The 19,795-nt window shown below is 41.7% G+C and overlaps 1 protein-coding gene across 2 annotated transcripts; it reads left to right on the top strand.

Annotated features, from left to right (window-relative positions):
* Positions 1-669: 669 nt before the first annotated feature.
* LOC116735774 (troponin T, slow skeletal muscle-like) lies at positions 670-15,028 on the top strand. Of its 2 annotated transcripts, XM_032587858.1 has the most exons (15): positions 670-774; positions 4,959-4,986; positions 5,076-5,089; positions 5,178-5,252; positions 5,396-5,413; positions 7,986-8,006; positions 9,842-9,863; positions 9,968-10,028; positions 10,844-10,960; positions 11,059-11,136; positions 11,824-11,937; positions 12,026-12,135; positions 13,955-14,045; positions 14,670-14,710; positions 14,797-15,028. In XM_032587858.1, the coding sequence occupies exons 2-15, from the start codon at positions 4,961-4,963 to the stop codon at positions 14,840-14,842; spliced, it is 834 nt and encodes a 277-aa protein (XP_032443749.1). In that variant the 5' UTR covers positions 670-774; positions 4,959-4,960; the 3' UTR covers positions 14,843-15,028. The 2 variants fall into 2 exon arrangements, with proteins under 2 accessions (XP_032443749.1, XP_032443750.1); XM_032587859.1 differs by lacking the exon at positions 7,986-8,006.
* Positions 15,029-19,795: the final 4,767 nt, after the last annotated feature.

Here is a 19,795-nt window from a genome sequence, read left to right as displayed (position 1 = left end):
GGTGAAGCTATTCAAACCTAAGATAGCAACTGAATGCTAAACATATAGCAGCAGCACAGACGTCCCCAATGCTAACGTTAGCGTCCACATTTCTAAAGAAGTCCCATGAAGAATCGGGGCTTTTCATGAAACACCTGGAAAACTGAACAGGTGTTACAGGCTTATGCACCAAGCTAACGGCTAAATAACCCAAATGACAGATGAAGAATAATAAATCTTTGCTGTTGAGCTCACATGTCTATTCATGCAACAATTTAGTAGCAAAAAGGTTGTTTTTTTAAATTGAGAATGTTGCTCATTTTGCTCATCCATACCTCCCTCTCTCTCTCCCTCCCTCCCTCTTTCACTCTCTCCATCCATCACCCCCCCCCCCCAGCCCCTCTTTATTCCTTTCATCCCCCTCTCCACCTGCCCTGTGGCACCCCTCCATTTGTCCAGTGAGGTCATCCCTGTGTTCTCCCTAATCCTCCGAGGTGCTCGTCTTTCTGCCTCTGCTTAATCCGCCCATGGCCCCCGGCCCTGACCACACACACACACACACATCTGCTCATATGTGCACAGACCCAGTTATTCTTGTATTGTATGCTCAGTCCCACAGTAATTCCACAGCCTGCATTCACTCATTGTTATTCAGTCAGTTATATATATATATATACACATAATATCGCTCCACCTCTTGGTATAAAATCTGTCCGTCTTCGTGCGTTGGACGTACTGTGCGTCCCCGTCCGTCTGTGTGTCTCCTGTGTGAGCTGCTACCGCCTCATCTTACAGGTATGTCCATCTCTACGTCCATCTAACAGCTTCTGTGATCTAATGCAGCTAAAATGAAAATGACTTCCTCTGGTTTCTACTCATCTTCCTAAAGCATCAAACACTGTATTGTTTTGTGACCATTAATCACTAATACGCCGTTTCTCTACACTGTAATTTTATTAGGACCAGCAAACAAAGAAAAATAAAAATCTACATTTTAACACACTGACTCTTGGACGCTCAGTGTACCAACTGGGAGTCGAACCGCCAACATTTTTCTTTTCCATCATTCAATATAAATCTGTCATTTTCAAATCAAACTTTTACCACTGGAGAAAGACAAATTCAAAAAGTAACGCAACAAAAGCCAACTGCAAAGCCAAAAACTGTAGTCATGGTAACTAATTTAGCTTCAGACTGAAAAAAATGCAACACAGAGACAGAGATGCTGACCCTGCTTTTTTTTTTTTAATTGATGGAAACAGATTATTTTTTCCCCCAGCTGTCTCTGCTGTCCTTTAAAAAAAGAAAATATCCTGAGTCTTACCAGATTGCATTAGTACAAGACAAGCCCACAGTTTGTAATTGTTTTGAGTTTATTTTTCATTATTATTATTATTGTTTTCTATTTAAGCTGCAGTATTTGCTGTTGAGTAATAGCAGGTCAACAAATGTGGTTCTAGTTGCTCCAAAATTACGATGAATGCAAATGAACCTCTGATAAAAGGGGAATCTATTTTTGGCACCTCACATGTGAAAAAGCGAACATCAACCAGCCGCACCTGCAGGTTGGATTTGCTCGGCTTTGTGCCGCAATCCGGACACAAACTCCAACACCAATCAAGCTAAAATGTCCGATCTGATCAGATACTTATTTGGGCCAGCATCTCCCCCTCCAACAGTGTCGTGTTTCCTCCCTCCAGCTGGCACTTGGCCCCGCCCCTTAGCAACAGCTGAACGTTAGCTGACATCCTCACCGCCAGGCTGGCTTCGGTCCACAGCTTTAACCCCACTGAAGTCACTTTTTGATCTTTGTAAAAATACCCCGTTTATCAGCCACATTTCCCAGCAGCCTTTGCATTACCCGGAACCCGAGCGAGAACACGGCTGGCTTCTCTCCAGCCCACAGCCAGCCGAGAGCTGCGCGCTGCCGGACATTCATACCCACACAAAAGTTTGCCCTTGACCACTGAGGCTTCGGAACATGACGCTGTCTCCAAATCCCCTGTTTTCGTTTTTGTTTTTTGTTTTTTTTTCATCCCTGTTCCCCTCCTACCCCACCCCCGGTAGCTTCCAGTTGTTTCTACAGAGGTGTTGAAATGTGCACCTCATTCATCTTTCCAGACGTTTTTCACACCCTCCCACTCTGGATGTCTTTTATGTTGGGGAGGGAATGTATTCAGTCTCTTGAAAAGGAAAAGCATTGCTCAAGTGATGTGGTGGCAGTGAAAAACACTGGCATGTTGTTCATGGCCACAATATGACACAATATATTAATTGTGGCCTTCATGGCAATATATATGTGACCAATTGCCCAATATGTCAATTGTGGCCATGAAGGCCATATTGACCACATCCGACCACAGAACCTTCTTCCAAATGTTTGCTGACACAGCAAACCTTTATGCTTTTACTTTTTTCAGGATTATTGTTGTATTTAACGTCACATTTAACTCTGGAGAACTTTGGCGTGCAAAGCAGTTCACGGTGAAAGACTAGTTTCCTTTACGACAGTTCGCAAATCTTTCTGCGTTCTGCTAACGTCGGGGGGGAAAAAACCCCACACACATTTTCGCAACACTAATTGGTGTACCAGTTGTGATCCATTTGTGATCAATTTTGCGGCCCTCCATCTGAATTTCGCGCGTCGTCCGGGTCACGTGTCTGAAACCCAGCAATATCCTCGATTTTACAGAAGAGTTATGGATCCAACACTTTTTGGGGGGTTAGTTGCACTAAATCTGTGAAATATACGTCAGCACAAGCATCGACTTTCAACAAGTAAAAGTCATTGTTTGTACGCAGATGTTTCTGGAAGACGCAGCGGGTTTCTTCACAGAGCTCCGTTCCTCAGCAGACCGAGTGACAGCAGATCAGTAGCAGCACATGGGCAGGTTAGAGACTCACTGCTGACAGCAGAGCTGCTCCAGGCTATTTGATCGTGTATGATGGCTGTCACAACAGCCGACGGAGGAGAGACGGAGCAGAGCTGTCAGCGAAGCTTTAGTCTGATCTTTGATTTAAGGCCGCGGTCACACGGCTGCCCCAAGCTCTGCCTGAGCACAAACCCCTAAAGAGTGCAGAGAAAGCATGGCAACAGAAGTTAAATAAAGTTTAAAATCAAATTATTAGAGAAAGAAACGTGGAAAGAAAAACAAACATATTATTTGACATGATGAGTCGTCTTCTTGTAGGTTTATTGTAGTGTAAAATGGACCTCTGACTTCTACTAAAAGTGCCAAACTCGTTATAGATTCTCCGTTTGACGTCTGCTTGTCAGCAAATGGGTGAACACGGAAGTATCAGTTTTAATTGAATTTAATTGAAAATTTAAATGAAACTCAATTTAATTTAAATTATCTTTTTTTTTCCAAATCTGGCAAGTGCAAAGTACAGATTGTTTTAGCAGAACTTGTTTCTTGGTAACTGATTTGAAAACACATCGACCCACTTAGAACCAGTCTGACAGAAAGCCTGTGATGTGGGGAGCTAAAGGTCTAAAGGTCCGAGAGGATGAACCTGTGTGTGTGCGCGTGTGTGTGTGTGCGTGGATGGGTGTGTGTGTGGATGTGTGGGGCATGGAAGTGACAGAAACACAATCGTTTATGGTTTCTATGTGTTTGACCCCTCTGTTGCATTCTCACCTGTTGACACCTCATCAATCTCTCACGCTCCCCTGCCAGGAAGGTGTCAGCAGGCCGCGCCCTGGGGAACCGTCCGTCTGTGTCCAGGGTCTATGTCAGGACAATGGCAGCTCGGATGGACAATTTAAAGCCAAATCTATCAGTGTGTGTGTGTGTGTGTTTCCTCCAAAGTGATTAGTCACAGCATAATGTGAAATATAGTGAGGATGACTCACTCCTGCTTCTGAGCTGACAGTAGGCAGTATTATGTTACCACAGTTTTATTTTGCACATACTGTAGCAGCGGCGTTGGATACAGTATAATGAGGTGCAGTTACTGTTTCTATTTTTTCTTCTTTTTTTTTAAAAGGATGTGGCCTTTTTAGGCGATGTTTTATTTACACATTGTCACATTTCTGTTACTTTAGAACCACAAATTCCCATGTCTTTAACTGTCATATTCAACAGAAACCTGCTGCAGGTTGCAGGAGACAGTAACTGTGTTTGTCTGTAACAGGGAATCCTAATAAAAAGCACTGGGACCTGGGGAACACCAGAAACTTACCTTTTCTGAGTGAAAAGGTTGAATTTGCACGACCTCAGAAAAAAAAAAAAAACATATAGAAAACCGTAAAGCAGATGTATTGATGAAAGGTCTGAAAATTTGAACAGATGATAAAAATGTTCTAAAATCTGAGGGAAAACCACCATTAGCTGCAGTCAGAGATTTTGAATTTCAGAAATTTTTTAGAACATCTGTGAAATTCCTGAGCTCCAAAAGTTGAAAATTTGTGAGTAGAAATTCAGAAATTTTGAGACTATTGTCAGAGTTTTTTTTATTTGTTTGTTTTTTTATTTGCAAAAGTTGAACATTTTCAACTTTGAAAGCTCAGAAAAATGTCCCAGGTTTTTGTAGGAAACATGTGAAATGTCAAAATTCCTGAGATTTTTCTTTCACAAATTTTCGACTTTGAGAGTTTGGAAATTTCAAGCATTTTTCTAGAAAATTTGAGATTCATCTCAAACTTTCTGAGTTTATTTTCTCGCAAATGTTTGACTTCTGGAGCTCCGACATTTCTGAGATTTTTCTCAACGTTTCTCAGGTGTTTTTTTTTTTTGGTGGAAATTTACTCTCCCCTTTCTTCTTTCTATCTACAATGACCCTAATACACTGTCACAGTAGGCATTGAAAACAGTTGTGAGGGAAGTCTCTACTTCCCTCAGACATCAGTGTGTGCATGTGTGGCTGCTGGTCCGTGTTCCTCTGTGATGGACGGGTAATAAAAGAAAGTTTGTAACGTTCACACGCCTCAGGTTGGAGAAAGGAAGCCATTCTCATGTGTCTCTTTTTACTTCCAGCCATGTCGGACGCTGAAGAGGAATACGAGTGAGTGGAGTTTCTCTAATTGATCCTGATTTATTAAATGTCGTCACTCTGTATGTTTCCAAACTCTTTACTTTAATGTGTCTCTGCAGGGATCAGGCGGTGGGTAAGTTCCAGGAGCGACACCTGCGTCTCGTTATTTTCTCCCTCCGAGTTTTTAACTCTCTGAACTCTGTTGTTTTGCGTCTGACTAGAAGTTGAGGAGGAGCAGGAGGCGGAGCCTGAGGAAGAGGAGGAGGAAGCTGAACAGGCTGAAGAAGATGGAGGAGGTATGGTTCAAATTAAGAAGGAAGAATTGCGCAGATTGTAACTGCGTGCTGATAAGATGTTATGCTGATAGGTTTTGTTTAATGCATTAACATCTTTTTCCTGCTTTCTGATTGGGTGTCACTGTGTTGGTCCGGGCCAATAGAACAGCAGGAGTACCAAGGTATGACAAATCACCTCTGACAACACAAACGTCACCTAGCAACTAAAATACTTTAACTAGTCAGTTTGAGACTGAGGTTTTATCCCAGATCTTAGTATACAGTGTCAAGTATTATAAGTATTTATATCACTTGATCTTTTTTGCCACCACAAAGCTGCTGTGCTTAGTGCACCAAATGTCCAGCTCCGGCCCTGGCTGTGCCAGAGAAACATCTGAATGTTCCGAACACAGAGCCTTGAGGACTGGAGAATAATATAATATTCCCTAGAAAAACTCTGACGATTAGCAGGACAGTTATTTGTTTACTAATAGGCTCGTTTTACTAATTAGGGAAGATATTTGTTTCCCTAGATTTTATTTCAGTGTTGAACAAAAAAAAAAAAGCATTCCAAGCTTTTTCAATTGTTGTGAGAAGAAAAACAATGAATCAACGTATCATTTTCCTTCCACTTTACAATTGCGTGGCAATTTGTATTGTTCTATCACATAAAATCCCAAAACGATACAGTCATGTTTTTTGTTCTAATGTGACTCAAACTCAAAGAAGTTCCAGAGTTAGAAGTAGTTTTTCCAAGGCATCGTACTTCCACTGTCGTAAGCATACTGGTTTTTGTTTTTCATTGCTCCCTCACACAGAGCTTTAAAGGCTCAAACACAAAAAAAAACTGAAGTCAGATTCAGTTTCATTTTGCACACGAACAAAGAATGGTTTTAATTATGTTTCCTCTGAAATTCACAGCTGGCAAATTTGCTGGTGAAGAGATCTTACTGCAAAGTTCATGACAGGACATGTGTTTTCTGTTTGGGAAAAAGTTTAAAAATTATACAGTCACATTTTTACACATTTGCATTGCACTGTATTGTATGTACTGTGAATCATATGTGATATAGTTTTATATGTGTTAGAATGTATGCGTGTTAAATTATGTATGTATGTAGTTAGTTAGTTAGTTAGTTAGTTAGTTAGTTAGTTAGTCACATTTTCTGAATTCCCAGTCTAAAATGCATGAAGAACACACCCACACCCACATTAGTTGACCTAATATGTTTTCTGTATCTGTAGGTTGTAAATTTAAATGATTAGTTTGAATTTTTTCATGTTTTCTATCTTAGTGACATGATTAGTGAATTACAATATCTGTGTATGAACATGTTTCTTTATTGTTTCAGTACATTAAATAAAAAGATTAAATAGGGAGACATACGTTGTCATCATCTTGTGTTGCTAATAGCACTTAGCACCACAGTTAGCCGTTCTGGTGTGCCATGTTGTTCCCAGATTAAAGCTCCAACTGCAGGAACAAATGTAATACATAATAAAATGTTTTTCTTATGGTGGAAGATGGAATTTGAACCTAAAGTTGACATTTCAACCAAACTAGCCATTTACAAGTCACAGTATCACTGACAACTGCTAGCTGTTGCGCTTGTAGGGCAAACTAAATGCTGTTAGCAACAAGCTAATTATTCCAGGTTCTCTCCACCTTCATTTGAAGTGTTGATCAAACATTTTCACAAATTGATACGTCTATCACTGATTTAAAGACATATACACCATCAGAAGTATTATTAAGATTTTTTGTAAGGTTTTTATTACCACATTTGTCGCTATTCAACAAGGAAACTGCAGCAACATCTGACCTTAAGGCTGCAGCTGCAGCTGCTGCTAAATCTCTCACTATTCCTGTCAGATTCTCATCTCAGGAGATTTTGCAGTGGATGTTTCCAGAACTCTGGATCCTGAGTATAAACCGAACCCTGTAATGTTATGACTTAATTTGTAAAGGCAACAAATTTTCTTCAAAGCTTTTTGGAACATCACATGGTGGATATTTTCATGCTAATGTAACATTGAAATGCAGGAACCAGAAGAGCAGACCTCTTACATTTGTTTTTATCTGAAATGATTTATGTGAGAAATTTCTCTTCTCAAAGATTTTGCTTGGAAAATCGTGAGTTTGCTGGTGACACTGACACTGGTCTTATTGTAAGAAACAAAGAAACTCTATTCTGTCACAAAGGAGCTAATGTTGTTTTAAAAGGTTTGGAATCTACTGCAGCAAAATTTGCTAAATAGGTTTAAGAGTTTCAAGTAAAAAGTCCACTAAGAATAATAAACTCATACTTGGAGTTACAGTATATGTACTTGCCAGTACATATAACTCCAAACCCTTTGGAAAAGTCTCAAGAAATATTCTCAGCACAACTTTAGGGGATGAAAGGAGAGTCTGGCTCCGGTGAAGTGGTGCTGAGAGAATAAAGTGGACCTGAACGTCCAAAATGTTCAACAAGTTCAACTTTGTGCTTCTGCAGAATCAATATTAACTTGCTTATTAGCCATCATCGTCTGTCTGCTTTTAACCTCTTTGTTTTGTTTTTATTGATATTTATGATTCTGTCCTCACATTTCTTTTTACATTCATTTCTTACTTTTATCCATTTTCTATTACCATCTGTGACGTAGTCTCTTTTTTTCCCTTGATCTCACATTTGACCCATATCAACGATTCATTTGTTGCTTTGCTGCCATCTGTGCGTCTCTCACTGTGCTTTCATGCGGCTGCTCCATCAGACCAAGATGCCCAGGAGGAAGGTGAGAACATGGAAAAAAAAAACTATTTTTCCCACCTTTCTAAAATAATTGCCTAACATTAAAAAAAAAGAACATTGACTTTTATAAATCCAGCATGACTCACTTCTTAACATCAAACCGTTGGAGTTGACCTTGATTAAAGGTAAAGTTCTGGTCAGATCATCAGCTTAGATGTTGCTCTGCTTTGAGGCCGTCAGTGATTTTGTTTGGACTGCTCTTTTTTCAGGGTGGACTGAACTTTAATGACTTTTCAATTTAACACAGATCTTCTAGTGGTGCCTGTATGTTGCATGTTGCGTCCTGGCAAATATGGCCAACCCCACTGGTTGCTCTCCGGACACAGACTCAGCTTTTATTCACATCCTGCACATTTCGTGTTGGGCTGACATCATTCCCTTTCAAGAATCTCCAAAAACCAGTTCTGATGTATGTTTGGGGTCATTGTGCAGGTTTAACACCCAACTGTGTCCAAGTTTCACTCATCTTGACCGAAATGTCGCCACCAAGATAAAAGAAAATTGTTTAGAGTGTTTAGAAAGAACCTCGTGGCATTTTCTATTAGATTTACACGCGTCCACCTATAATGAACATCATGCTAAATTATTATTATTATTATTATTATTAGGCTCTGCATCTTGGACCATTCACCTTGCGTTACTGTCAATGTAGAATATTTGATGGAAAACGGAGCGATCTAAAGGTTTCTGGCACAACTTCCCCTGTTTCAAAGTACATAGGAAGTAAAAATCTTGTTTAAAGGAGCAGCATTGTGTGAAATCGACTTTTTTTGAGGTTTACATGATGTTGCGATGTTTTTCAATCATCAAAACCACACCTGGAGTGTTGCTCTGATTCTTTCATGAATATTTGAGAAATCCTGGCGACCATTCAGCAGTGCAAAACGCCGGGGTGAATCTAGCCCCGCCTCTGAGGACGGAGCTCCTCCCCTGCGGTGCGCTTTCCGAGCTTCAAAGCTTCCGCCTCACACTTGAAAATGTTCAACTTTTCAAACTCTGAAATTTCCCAGTTTTGTTGGGGGTTTTTTCTAGGAAATTTCTGAGATTGACCTCAAAATGTCAGGGTTTTTTTTTTTTTCTTTCGTTTTGTTGTGGAAATCCACAGCTGTTTTCCTACCTAAAACGTTCGCTGCGGTTTATGTCACCTTGTAGCATAGAAACGATTCCGTTCAAGACATTTTCCATCGTTTTGGCAGACATTTACTCCTCCATTTTTTTCTATCCACGACGGCCCTAAATTTAGAAATGACTTGAACCTCAACCATGTTAAATCAAGTCTAGTCTGGGTCCAAACGCTGAGTCCTTCGCAGGAAATGAATAAAGAACAGTGAAGAATCAGAACCTTAACTGCAGCTTCTTCCTCTGCAACTTAAGCAGCTGTTAGTGATGGAAATAATTCCCTTAATTCATGTTTGATGTATCATCCAGAAAACAGAACAGTTCAAATGCTTTTCTACAAGCCCAGTGGATCTGTGGCATCCATAGAGATTATTATTGTGTAATAACTTCTATGGTCTGTTGTATGTTTGATGCAATACCCTTAATACTTCCCGCTCAGACATTGTGTGTTTCTAATAAACTAAGCAGTCATGATCCAAACCTTTTTCCTGATTGGTAGTTCTTTGTCAAGTATATTTAATACACAAAAGTCTTTGGATTCTTGTTTTGCTGTAATTTCTAAAGATAACAAACTTTTCTGAACATCTCCTCTGTTGCCCTTTTCAAAAGATGAACCATCCTTTTCACCGTTTCACAATCCTTTCTTTCGCCTCACGCATAAACTCTTAATTTGTTTATTTTCTGCATTTTTCTCTGCAGAAGAAGAGCGCCCCAAGCCAAAGTACGTTGTGTAACCCTGAGCTCACATTGCTTCATCTGTCTTTCTGTGGTTTCCTCCACTATCTTTCACTAAACTTTGGGGTTTTTTCTTCTTTTGTCTTAAAGGCCTCTTGTGCCCCAACTTGCTCCTCCAAAGATTCCTGAGGGAGAACGAGTGGATTTTGACGTAAGTTAAGAAGACGATTGAAACAGCATGTTCACGACTAAAGTTGCAGCTGAAGCAGAAGGTTCTGACTGGGATCAGACGGAGAGTTAAGTTCTGCTTTTGTCACTTTCTCGCCGGGTGATGGTGGGGTAACCGTGAAGGTTGTGGTGAATGTGGAAGCGATGAGCGACACAGGGAAACGGAGCGGAGTCCATCGTCTTGTTACGGTTTTGTAACAATACTATCAGCTCACATTACTGAGTATTAAAATCCATCCGTGCATTCACGGCTCTGTCCAGAGCGCTGCGCATGCGGGTCACTTTGGGGTCGCAAACGTTCACAGAGAAGTCTGATTGCGGTCGCATTTATCTTAGACAAATGACCTTGCAAAACAATAAAATCAACATTCTGTAAAAAAAAAAAAAACTGATCAGAACTGAGCGTAAACACACCCTGCAGCGGATGGCTTCATTTCATTCCGGAAAAAGTCAGAGAGAAATCTGAGACTAGCCACGAAATTATCTACGTCTAAAAGAAAAAGAAATTTTCTCACAATAAATATAATGATCTTATTGTTGCTACAAAACCCCGGATAGCTTGGAGCTAAAACTCAAGTCCAGTCCCATCATTGGACAAAATGCTTTAGCAACATCAAGGTAAGCTGTTAGTTTGGTTGTAGCTCAGTAATCACCCAATGACCATCTCCTAGATTAACTCTTGGATCAAGTCCACTAGTTACTAACAGTTGGTCCTGGTCTTTCTCTTCGGTCGTCTCTAGACGTGGAACGATTGATTGCCAGTCGTCTCTCAACTGTTTTCCTTCGTCACTTTGTCAGGACATCCACAGGAAGCGAATGGAGAAGGACTTACTGGAGCTGCACACGCTGATCGATGCTCACTTCGAGCAGAGGAAGAAGGATGAGGAGGAACTCATTGGGCTGAAGGATCGGATTGTGAGATCACTTTAAGACTCGTGCGGCCTGTCAAGTCTCAAAGCCGGTTTGGAGAGCAAGTGGGATGAAATGAATCGGCCAAATGTTTTTCCCTCCAGGAGCACCGTCGAGCTGAGAGGGCCGAGATCCAGAGGGTCAGAACCGAGAAGGAGAAGGACCGACAGAACAGGATTGCGGTAAAGAGCCGGATCCCTTCATAAAGCTGTATTCCATACCTGTTCACAATATGGAATCATAAGTTTACCTGCCACTTACAGTTTATACGTCATATGTAGAGTTCTAGTAACTTTTTCGCATTTGCGACGTCAAACATATCTCACAAGAAATGTTCAAAAATCATGTAGAATTGTTTTTTTTTTTTGCTTTACAGTTCCAATTTGATTCTGTCATATAAAACATTCGAGTGGCGAAATGTAAAAAGGTCAGAAGAGGATGCCTACTTTCACATCCAGGGTTTCCCCCAGAAAACCTGGATGGTGTTCGGGGCGCTAGGGCGGTCCTCCAGCCGGCGGCCATGTTTTTGAGTTCAAACATGTCTAAAGTCGACAGGAAATTTGAAAATATCACGTAATAGTTATGTGTTATTGGGAAGATTAACACCTACTGTAAACACCAACTATAGAGTCTTTAAAAAAAGGCAATAATTAAGAACAAACTAAAATAAATTAACAATGCTAAGCCTGGTGGGGGCACCAGCAAAGCCTGGCAACCCTCCAGGCTTATAATACCTTGTGGGAAACCCTGTACATCTGTTGGAGGAACTTCATCAACCTATGCAAGGCCTTTACATCTGCTATGCTACAACAATAACGCAAAGCAAACATGATGTTTTGTCTCGATCCCTCGTCCGTTCCGCCTCGCAGGAGGAACGTCACAGAAAAGAGGAAGAGGAGGCCAAAAAGAAGGCAGACGATGACCTGAAGAAGAAGAAAGTGCTGTCTGGCATGGGAGCCAACTTTGGAGGTTTCCTGGCCAAAGTCAGTTCGCCTGGTGTTTTCACCTTGGGCCGATGATGAAAAGTAAGAAAAGCTGTGGATGACTGTGTGCCGTTTAACCCCGAACCAGGCCGAGTCGAGGAAGAGCAAGCGCCTGACGGGCAGGGAGATCAAGAGGAAGACGTTGGCCGACAGACGGCAGCCTCTAGGCATCGACAGCATGAGGGAGGACGGCCTGAGGTGAGTCCCTCCCAGATGTATCGCAGTCAGCTAGTAATCCTGTGCAGCGGTGGATTTTTATGTTAGTGGTGCAGAGCTTGACTCAGGTCTGCATCACAGTAGAGCAGGAGGCGACTCACTCATTTTACTTTTGGGCCAAACCACGAACGCTCTTAAAGGGCCGGTTGTGCCCGAATATTCTGAGACAGTTTTTACCCGATAGCAATAACAAAACTAAATGCAATCGAAAACAACCATTAATCACCATAATGATGTATGTGAGAATGTGGCTGTTCTTATTTATTAGTTTTTTTGTTTTTGTTTTTTGTTTTTTACCAGTTATTTGTTAATTCTTACATTGTGTGTGAATTGTGAGACAGTTATTTTTTGTTTTTAAGCATGTGCACTGACTGGTGGCGCCTTTTGAATTTCGTTGTCCTTGTGACAATGACAATAAAGATTTATCTTATCTTATCTAGGGTGACCAAACGTCCGTATTTCCCGGGACATGTCCGTATTTCACGTCCTGTCCCGGGAGTCCCGGGTTTTTTTTAGAAAGTGAGGAAATGTCCTGTTTTTTAAATTACCTTCATTGGACCATTAAATTTACAGGCACTAGGGCACTGCGCACGGAGCTGCGTGTGACGTACTCCCTGAGCCGCATCAGTGCGGGCAGCCCTGTTCTTAATCAGAAGATAGATAGCGTGGCTGTCAGTACGCCAACAACATGCCAAAGCGCAAATGTATGTTTACCGACGATTTACAAAAGAGTTTCCCCGCTTTAAGAGCCCCCCGCTCCAAGGTGTCCTGGTTTTCCCAATTGAAAATATGGTTACCCTATCTTATCTCTTATAAAACTCATGAACAAACTTTTAAAATATGAATAAATTCTTACAATAATGTTATTGTAAGAATTTAATAATTTTTTTTTTTAAAAGAGACATTATATGGACCAATCTTTTCACATTCAAGGTTTCCCCCAGACAACTTCCTACGTTGGCTGGGCTCGAGGGCGGACATTCAACCAGCGGCCTGTTGTGTTTTTGAGTTTCAAAATGTTTAAAGTTGACAGGAAATTTGAAAATATCACCTGATAATCATGTGTTATTGAAAGATTGAAAGATCAATACATGAACACCAACAATAGTCTTAAAAATTGCCAACATTTTAAAAAGATTTAAATGTATAAGCAATGCTTAGCCTGGTGGGGGCACAAGTAAAGCCTGGTGGCCCGCCAGGCTTATAAAACACTGGAGGAAACTCTGACATGAATCCGTCCCTTCAGGGTTTTGTGATCGGTTTTGTGACTATTTGCAACAAAAAAAAAAAAAAAAATCAAATGTTTGTCATAAAAAATTTAGGAACGTTTGCAATAATTTGCACACATGCATGACGTTTTATCACAATAATGTCATCAGTTTAGTCAGAACATTATATTTCTCTAAATCTAGTTAGAATAAAAATCTGACCTGATTGAAAAATCTGACCTCATTTTTGGAAAAAAAAAAATTAGTCTTAGTTCAGTTGAAAAAAACATAGACATCTTCCAAACAACATATATTTTTTGTAACCCAGTGTTACAAATGCAGTCACCGAGTGTTGTAGATGTATGTATGATGTATGTACAGTATGTACCAGGTATGAGATGAAAACTAATCCTGAAGTACAGCTCTCATTATTTCTGTGCTCCATGATTTTGTTCTTTGGCTGAATTTTCATAGCACTCTTCTTATCTCTTAAAGGATTGTACACTGACCCAGCCAAACTCGTTAAAGCGTCACACACTAATCAGATTTACAGCATACGGTCTGGCTCTGAATTCTGGGTCTGTGTTTCTCAGGAACCGGGCCCAGGAGATGTGGAACTGGATCCAGCAGCTGGAATCCGAGAAGTTCGACTTTATGGAGCAAATGAAGCACCAGAGATATGAGGTAGGCTTCACAACCCGCTGCACCACCTCTCTGTGACGGGAGGAAGGCGGGTTCAGCTGGTTGAGCAATCCATTTTTATCACACAATTTGGAATTAAACTGGTAAACATGAACGTATTCAGCAGGAGCACTCTACAGTTTCTGAATTTCTGGTCATGTTTCTGAATCTTTTCTTCTAAGTTGAGCAGCTGTGAGGAATCTGTTTGTCATCCGAGAGCTTTAGTGAATAAACAGCAGCACGAAGATCAACACTGCAAAACCACAAACTCTTACCAAGTGCTTTTGGTTTCGTTTTTAGTGCAAATATCTTAGTACACTTGAACAAAAATAACTTACAAGTAACTTTTCAGGAGAGATATAGGAGCTTGTTTTAATTCAATAATTCAATTATATTGATGAAAAAGCACTAAGCCACATTAGTACAGGCTATGGCAGATTACTTGAAAAATGTTTTTGTTATAAGTGAAACAATCTGACGATAAATGCGTTTTATTACGTTTGTGGTTTCAGCAAGACAAAAAAAAAAACGTGGAAAAGTTCAAGGGTGATGAACTTTAATTAAGCTCTAATAAAAATCTAGTAATAATCTGCTAATCCCAAGAACACTTTTCCTTGCCTCCCACAGATTACTGTGTTACTGAACAGAATCCAACATGCTCAGAAATTGTGAGTAGACGCAAAATCCCACACGTTTGATTCCGCCTCCTCCCGGCTCCTCACTCCTCTTTTCCTGTCCGTCTTTCCTCCCTCAGCAAAAAAGTCCACGGCAAGGGGAAGGTGGGCGGCCGCTGGAAGTAAAACCGCAAACACAAAAAACAAAGATGGGAGCAGCGGGATTTAAAGACGAAGAACAAAAGGAACACTTTTTTTTTTTTTTTTATTGGATTCTTTCTGGCGCTCCTGGGTTTCTCTGGGTTGTAACTCGACGTTACAAACCAGCAGCATCAAGAAATGTAGAAATAAAAGTGCATGCGCTACATTTGAGAGGATGTGTGATTTTCTTCAATGTCTTCAAGACAAATTAAAGAATTTGAAAAAAATCTCTGAAACAGACAGGCAGCCAGACCACCCAGGAGCAATATGCTCTCTCTCTCTCTCTCATGTCCCTTCATGCTTTGCACCAACTGAAGGTGATATAATAATGATTAACTCCAAGGCACAAAGAATTACAGTAATTCCAAAAAAAAAGTCGCCACCTGGATTTAACTAAGCAAATAGGTACAAGCCTCCTATTGGATAAGTACTGCATAGGTGATTATCTTTCAGCTGGCAACAAGTTATTTAACCCCAGCTGATGCAATGAGTAACTCCTCATTTCTTAAACAATTCTTAAACAACCATGGCAAAAGACACATCCTGTGGTCGTGGAAAAGACGTTAGTGTGTTTAAGAAGGGTCAAATCATTGGCATGCATCAAGCAGAGAAAACATCTAAGGAGATTGCAGAAACTACTAGAATTGGGTTAAGAACTGTCCAACGCATCATTAAAAACTGGAAGGATGGTGGGGAACCATCGTCTTCCAGGAAGAAATGTGGTCGGAAAAAAATCCTGAATGATCGTGATCGGCGATTACTTAAACGTTTGGTCAAATCAAATCGAAGAAAAACAACAGCAGAACTCAGGAGTATGTTTAGTTGTGAACGCAAAAGCATTTCCACACGCACAATGCGAAGGGAACTCAAGGGGTTGGGATTGAACAGCTGTGTAGCCGTAAGAAAACCTCTAATCAGTAAGGCTAACCAGAAAAAAAGGCTTCAGTTTGCTAGGGAGCATAAAGATTGGACTCTGGAGGAATGGAAGAGGGTCATGTGGTCTGATGAGTCCAGATTTACCCTGTTCCAGAGTGATGGGCGCATCAGGGTAAGAAGAGAGGCAGGTGAAGTGATGCACCCATCATGCCTAGTGTCTACTGTACAAGCCTGTGGGGGCAGTGCTATGATCTGGGGTTGCTGCAGTTGGTCAGGTCTAGGTTCAGCAACATTGTGGCCCAAAGAATGAGGTCAGCTGACTACCTGAATATACTGAATGACCAGGTTATTCCATCAATGGATTTTGTCTTCCCAAATGGAACAGGCATATTCCAAGATGACAATGCCAGGATTCATCGGGCTCACATTGTGAAAGAGTGGTTCAGGGAGCATGAGACATCTTTTTCACACATGGATTGGCCACCACAGAGTCCAGACCTTAACCCCATTGAGAATCTTTGGGATGTGCTGGAGAAGGCTTTGCGCAGTGGTCAGACTCTCCCATCATCAATACAAGATCTTGGTGAAAGATTAATGCAACACTGGATGGAAATGAATCTTGTGACACTGCAGAAGCTTATTGAAACAATGCCACAGCGAATGCGGGCTGTAATCAAAGCTAAAGGCAGTCCAACAAAATATTAGAGAGTGTGACCATTTTTTGGTGGCGACTTTTTTTTGGCCAGGCAGTGTATATATATATATATATATATATATATATATATATATATATATATATATATATATATATATATATATATATATATATTTTTTTTTCTTTGGCCTGTTACCTTGTTGGAAAGAAAACTGGATATCACTACTTGACTGATCTCCCTCAGCCAATCTAAGGTCAGTGTACGTTTTCAAACCAAGGTTTCTGCATTCTGCCAGGCCGTTAATATTTATTTGGGAACAAACGGTTTCATGAAGACCGAGGAACAGCAGACCAGTCAGGGAAGAAACGTGCGGAAAAGGTTTAATGTGGGGTTAGGCGACAAAAAAAAAAAATGCTGGTTCTGTTTCTGTTGCGGTTCTGTTCGGCACGTTTCCAAGCTCCACAGAGCTTCACTTCAGCTCCTTCAGACTAGCCAGCAGCAATTGGCAATCACCTGGTGGAACTACATGCCTGCTGAGCTCACTATAGTGAAACTCTAGTTAAAACATTTTTAAAAGTTGTTAAAGGGTTAATGGAGGCGCCATGTTGTGATGACTTCCTGAAGGCGGAGCATCAGAACGAGCAGGAGTTTTTAAAGAGACAGAGGCCCAATTTCAAAGCGTTAAATCATGAAGTCAAATTTCTTTAAGTCACGTTTGATATGTACACAGCATTTTATAACAAATGAAGCCTAGGCGCAAATTCAAACTGGAAGACTCTTTTATCCCCACCGGGACCCGTTAATTGAAGCGACCTGCCCACAATCGTCGACCTATCAACGCCGGACCAAGCCACGTCACGTCCAATCACCGACCAAGTCCCAGCTGATAAGGACCTTCATCCATGGTGTCCTTCGCTCTCCAGCCGAGCTCAACTTGTTCAGCTGCACGCCTCAGCTCTCAGTCAGCCATCTCACCAGATCCTTTTCGTCGTCATTGCTCGTCCTTCCACCTCTAATGTCAGTCACAAAAGCCGCTTAGCCGCGGGCTCGGCGCCTTCTTTTCCTTCAGACGCTCCTCAGATGGAAGAAGAGTTCCTTACGGTCCAGGCCTCATTCATTCCAGACAGCTTCTCCCGCCGCTCTCTCGCCGATCTGGGATCTACCGGCCCTCGCTCCTATGCCACCCGCTTCACGATCTGTCTCTGGCAAGTGGACACATAATCCCACCGTCTACGTTGCATACATCCCCTGGCAGCCTTTCTCCGCCCCGGCCGGGCCTCAACGTCTCGCTGCTTCGATCTACGCTGCCGTTTCCTCCCAGCTCATCGTCCACCATCTTCCTTTCCACCGCCAGCGTTCATCGCACCGCCTTCCCACTGGTTCCCCGCTTTGGCTCAAATCCGCATGGCCGCTGTCAGCCCGCCCGTCAGCACCTCCCATCGGACTTCCCACGCCACGCCCGCCTCGGGCTTCGGGGGTAAGATGTAGCCTTCACGTGCCTCATTCACTCTTTACAACGCGACAAAACGTAGGAACTTTATTAGTTTATCCCCTTCCTGAACTCGCAGGCCCTACTCGCATGCGCCTTTCAGGTTGCGTTCCAAGCTTCATCATTCTTACATCAATTAGTTACATTGGGGGCTTCCGTACTTCCCATGCATGTGTTCTCGCTCTTTATCGCAGTTAAAACTGCTTATCTGATGTTTTCATGTCGTGGCCTTTTTCTCCAAGCCGCCTTTAAACGCATCATGAGTGCTGAGACGCTCGCGCTGGGTTACCCCGAGGGCAGCGAAGGAGAGCGCAGGCGCGTTAGAACCTCGGCAACAATCAGCAAACGCAAAGAACCGTGCAAATGTTTCCCCAAACCAACCGACTGAGGCGAATAGGGCCGTTTGATACAGGCAATCATAGCTAAAAGTTCACTCTCATAAATACAGATAGCTAAAAGGCGACTCTAGCACTTCAGTTAGCTAAAAGGCGACTCTAGCACTTCAGTTAGCTAAAAGGCGACTCTAGTACTACAGATGGCCAAAACGTGACTAGCAATTCAGTTAGCTAAAAAGTGACTCTAGTAATTCAGTTAGCTAAAAGGTGACTCTAGTAATTCAGTTAGCTAAAAGGTGACTCTAGTAATTCAGTTAGCTAAAAGGTGACTCTAGTAATTCAGTTAGCTAAAAGGTGACTCTAGTAATTCAGTTAGCTAAAAGGTGACTCTAGTAATTCAGTTAGCTAAAAGGTGACTCTAGTAATACAGATAGCTGAAAGTCGACTCTAGTAATACAGATAGCTGAAAGTCGACTCTAGTAATACCTTAAGCTCGTTGACAAGTAGCCTGCAGGCTACCGATGTTGTGGTACATGTTCAGCCTCGTAGATTCATTTCGCCCTACCCGTTAAATTTTATCCTGAGCCAGGGCGGTTCTCCGCTAATAAGCAAGCTGTCCCATTTTCTCATATTTCAAGCTCATGTCCCGTCCAGTGCTTTTACGCTTCATCTCTCATCTGAAATCTGCATACCATTTTTTCTCAGATTATCCTGCCACTTCCTGGTTCACTCAGCTTGTTCTCTAGCTCACTCAGGTTCCAGGCTCAGATGCGTTCGTTCCATCTCGCTTCTGAACTAATCATCATAAAGCACCCTCCGGTTTCCCTTACGGATTCGTTAACACGGCCATCAGCACTTACAAGCCGCCCTGAAGCCACGGCTTTTTATAAAGGAACCAAACCCCCTCATCATCGCCTGGGTCCAAGTCAAGTAGTCGCACGGCACTTTTCAACTAGCCAGCCAAATCAATCAATCAAATTCCTATCGTATAGCATGTCGTAAATGGATTAACATAACTGCGCTTTAAGAGCTCAGGAAACCGTCCGATTCACATTTACCTTGATTGGTTCCTTGTACTCTCAAGCTGCATCAGCCGTTGTTGTAAGAGCTCACGTTCAGCGTTATGAAGTAATCGTTAGAGGCCGTTCAGAGCTGTTTGTTCAAGAGACCGGGAGCGGGTCAACGAATAAAAGTAAGTTTTCTCCGCGTTCAAGCAGGATTCGTATATCCGAGCAACTTAAATTCAGGTATGTCAATCTAAAGAGTTATCATCACGATAACGTTTTTTGCGGTTTATTTGTCGTCTCGCTGCCATCTGCTGGTACAAAAAAAAAAAAAAAATTAACTCCATAGCGAGTGAAAATAATAGCTTCATTTGTCTCATCTTCTGTATTTCTCGTAGAAATACAGCTCTATTTAATAAATTTCGAACCAGAAATCTCTCCTCTCATCCCTTACCGGATGCTTGTGGCTGCTGTAGTATTTAAAGATCTCACTCAACAAAGCTTTTTAGCAGCAAGGTGTCTTCAGCGCAAGTGCTTTTATATCATAACAGCTCAAGAACCAAAGTCATGCATAGGGA

This window comes from Xiphophorus hellerii, chromosome 16, assembly GCF_003331165.1.
Source record: "Xiphophorus hellerii strain 12219 chromosome 16, Xiphophorus_hellerii-4.1, whole genome shotgun sequence".
Lineage (NCBI taxonomy): Eukaryota > Metazoa > Chordata > Actinopteri > Cyprinodontiformes > Poeciliidae > Xiphophorus > Xiphophorus hellerii.
Note: the sequence above shows the minus strand (reverse complement) of the source record. Positions and strands in the feature narration are given on the sequence as shown.

Coding starts and splice junctions, on each gene's coding strand:
- LOC116735774 (XM_032587858.1), top strand. CDS start 4,961: ATGTCGGACGCTGAAGAGGAATACGA. Junction 8,007..9,841: donor CCAAGATGCCCAGGAGGAAG/GTGAGAACATGG, acceptor TTTTCTCTGCAG/AAGAAGAGCGCCCCAAGCCA. Junction 10,029..10,843: donor GAGAACGAGTGGATTTTGAC/GTAAGTTAAGAA, acceptor TCACTTTGTCAG/GACATCCACAGGAAGCGAAT.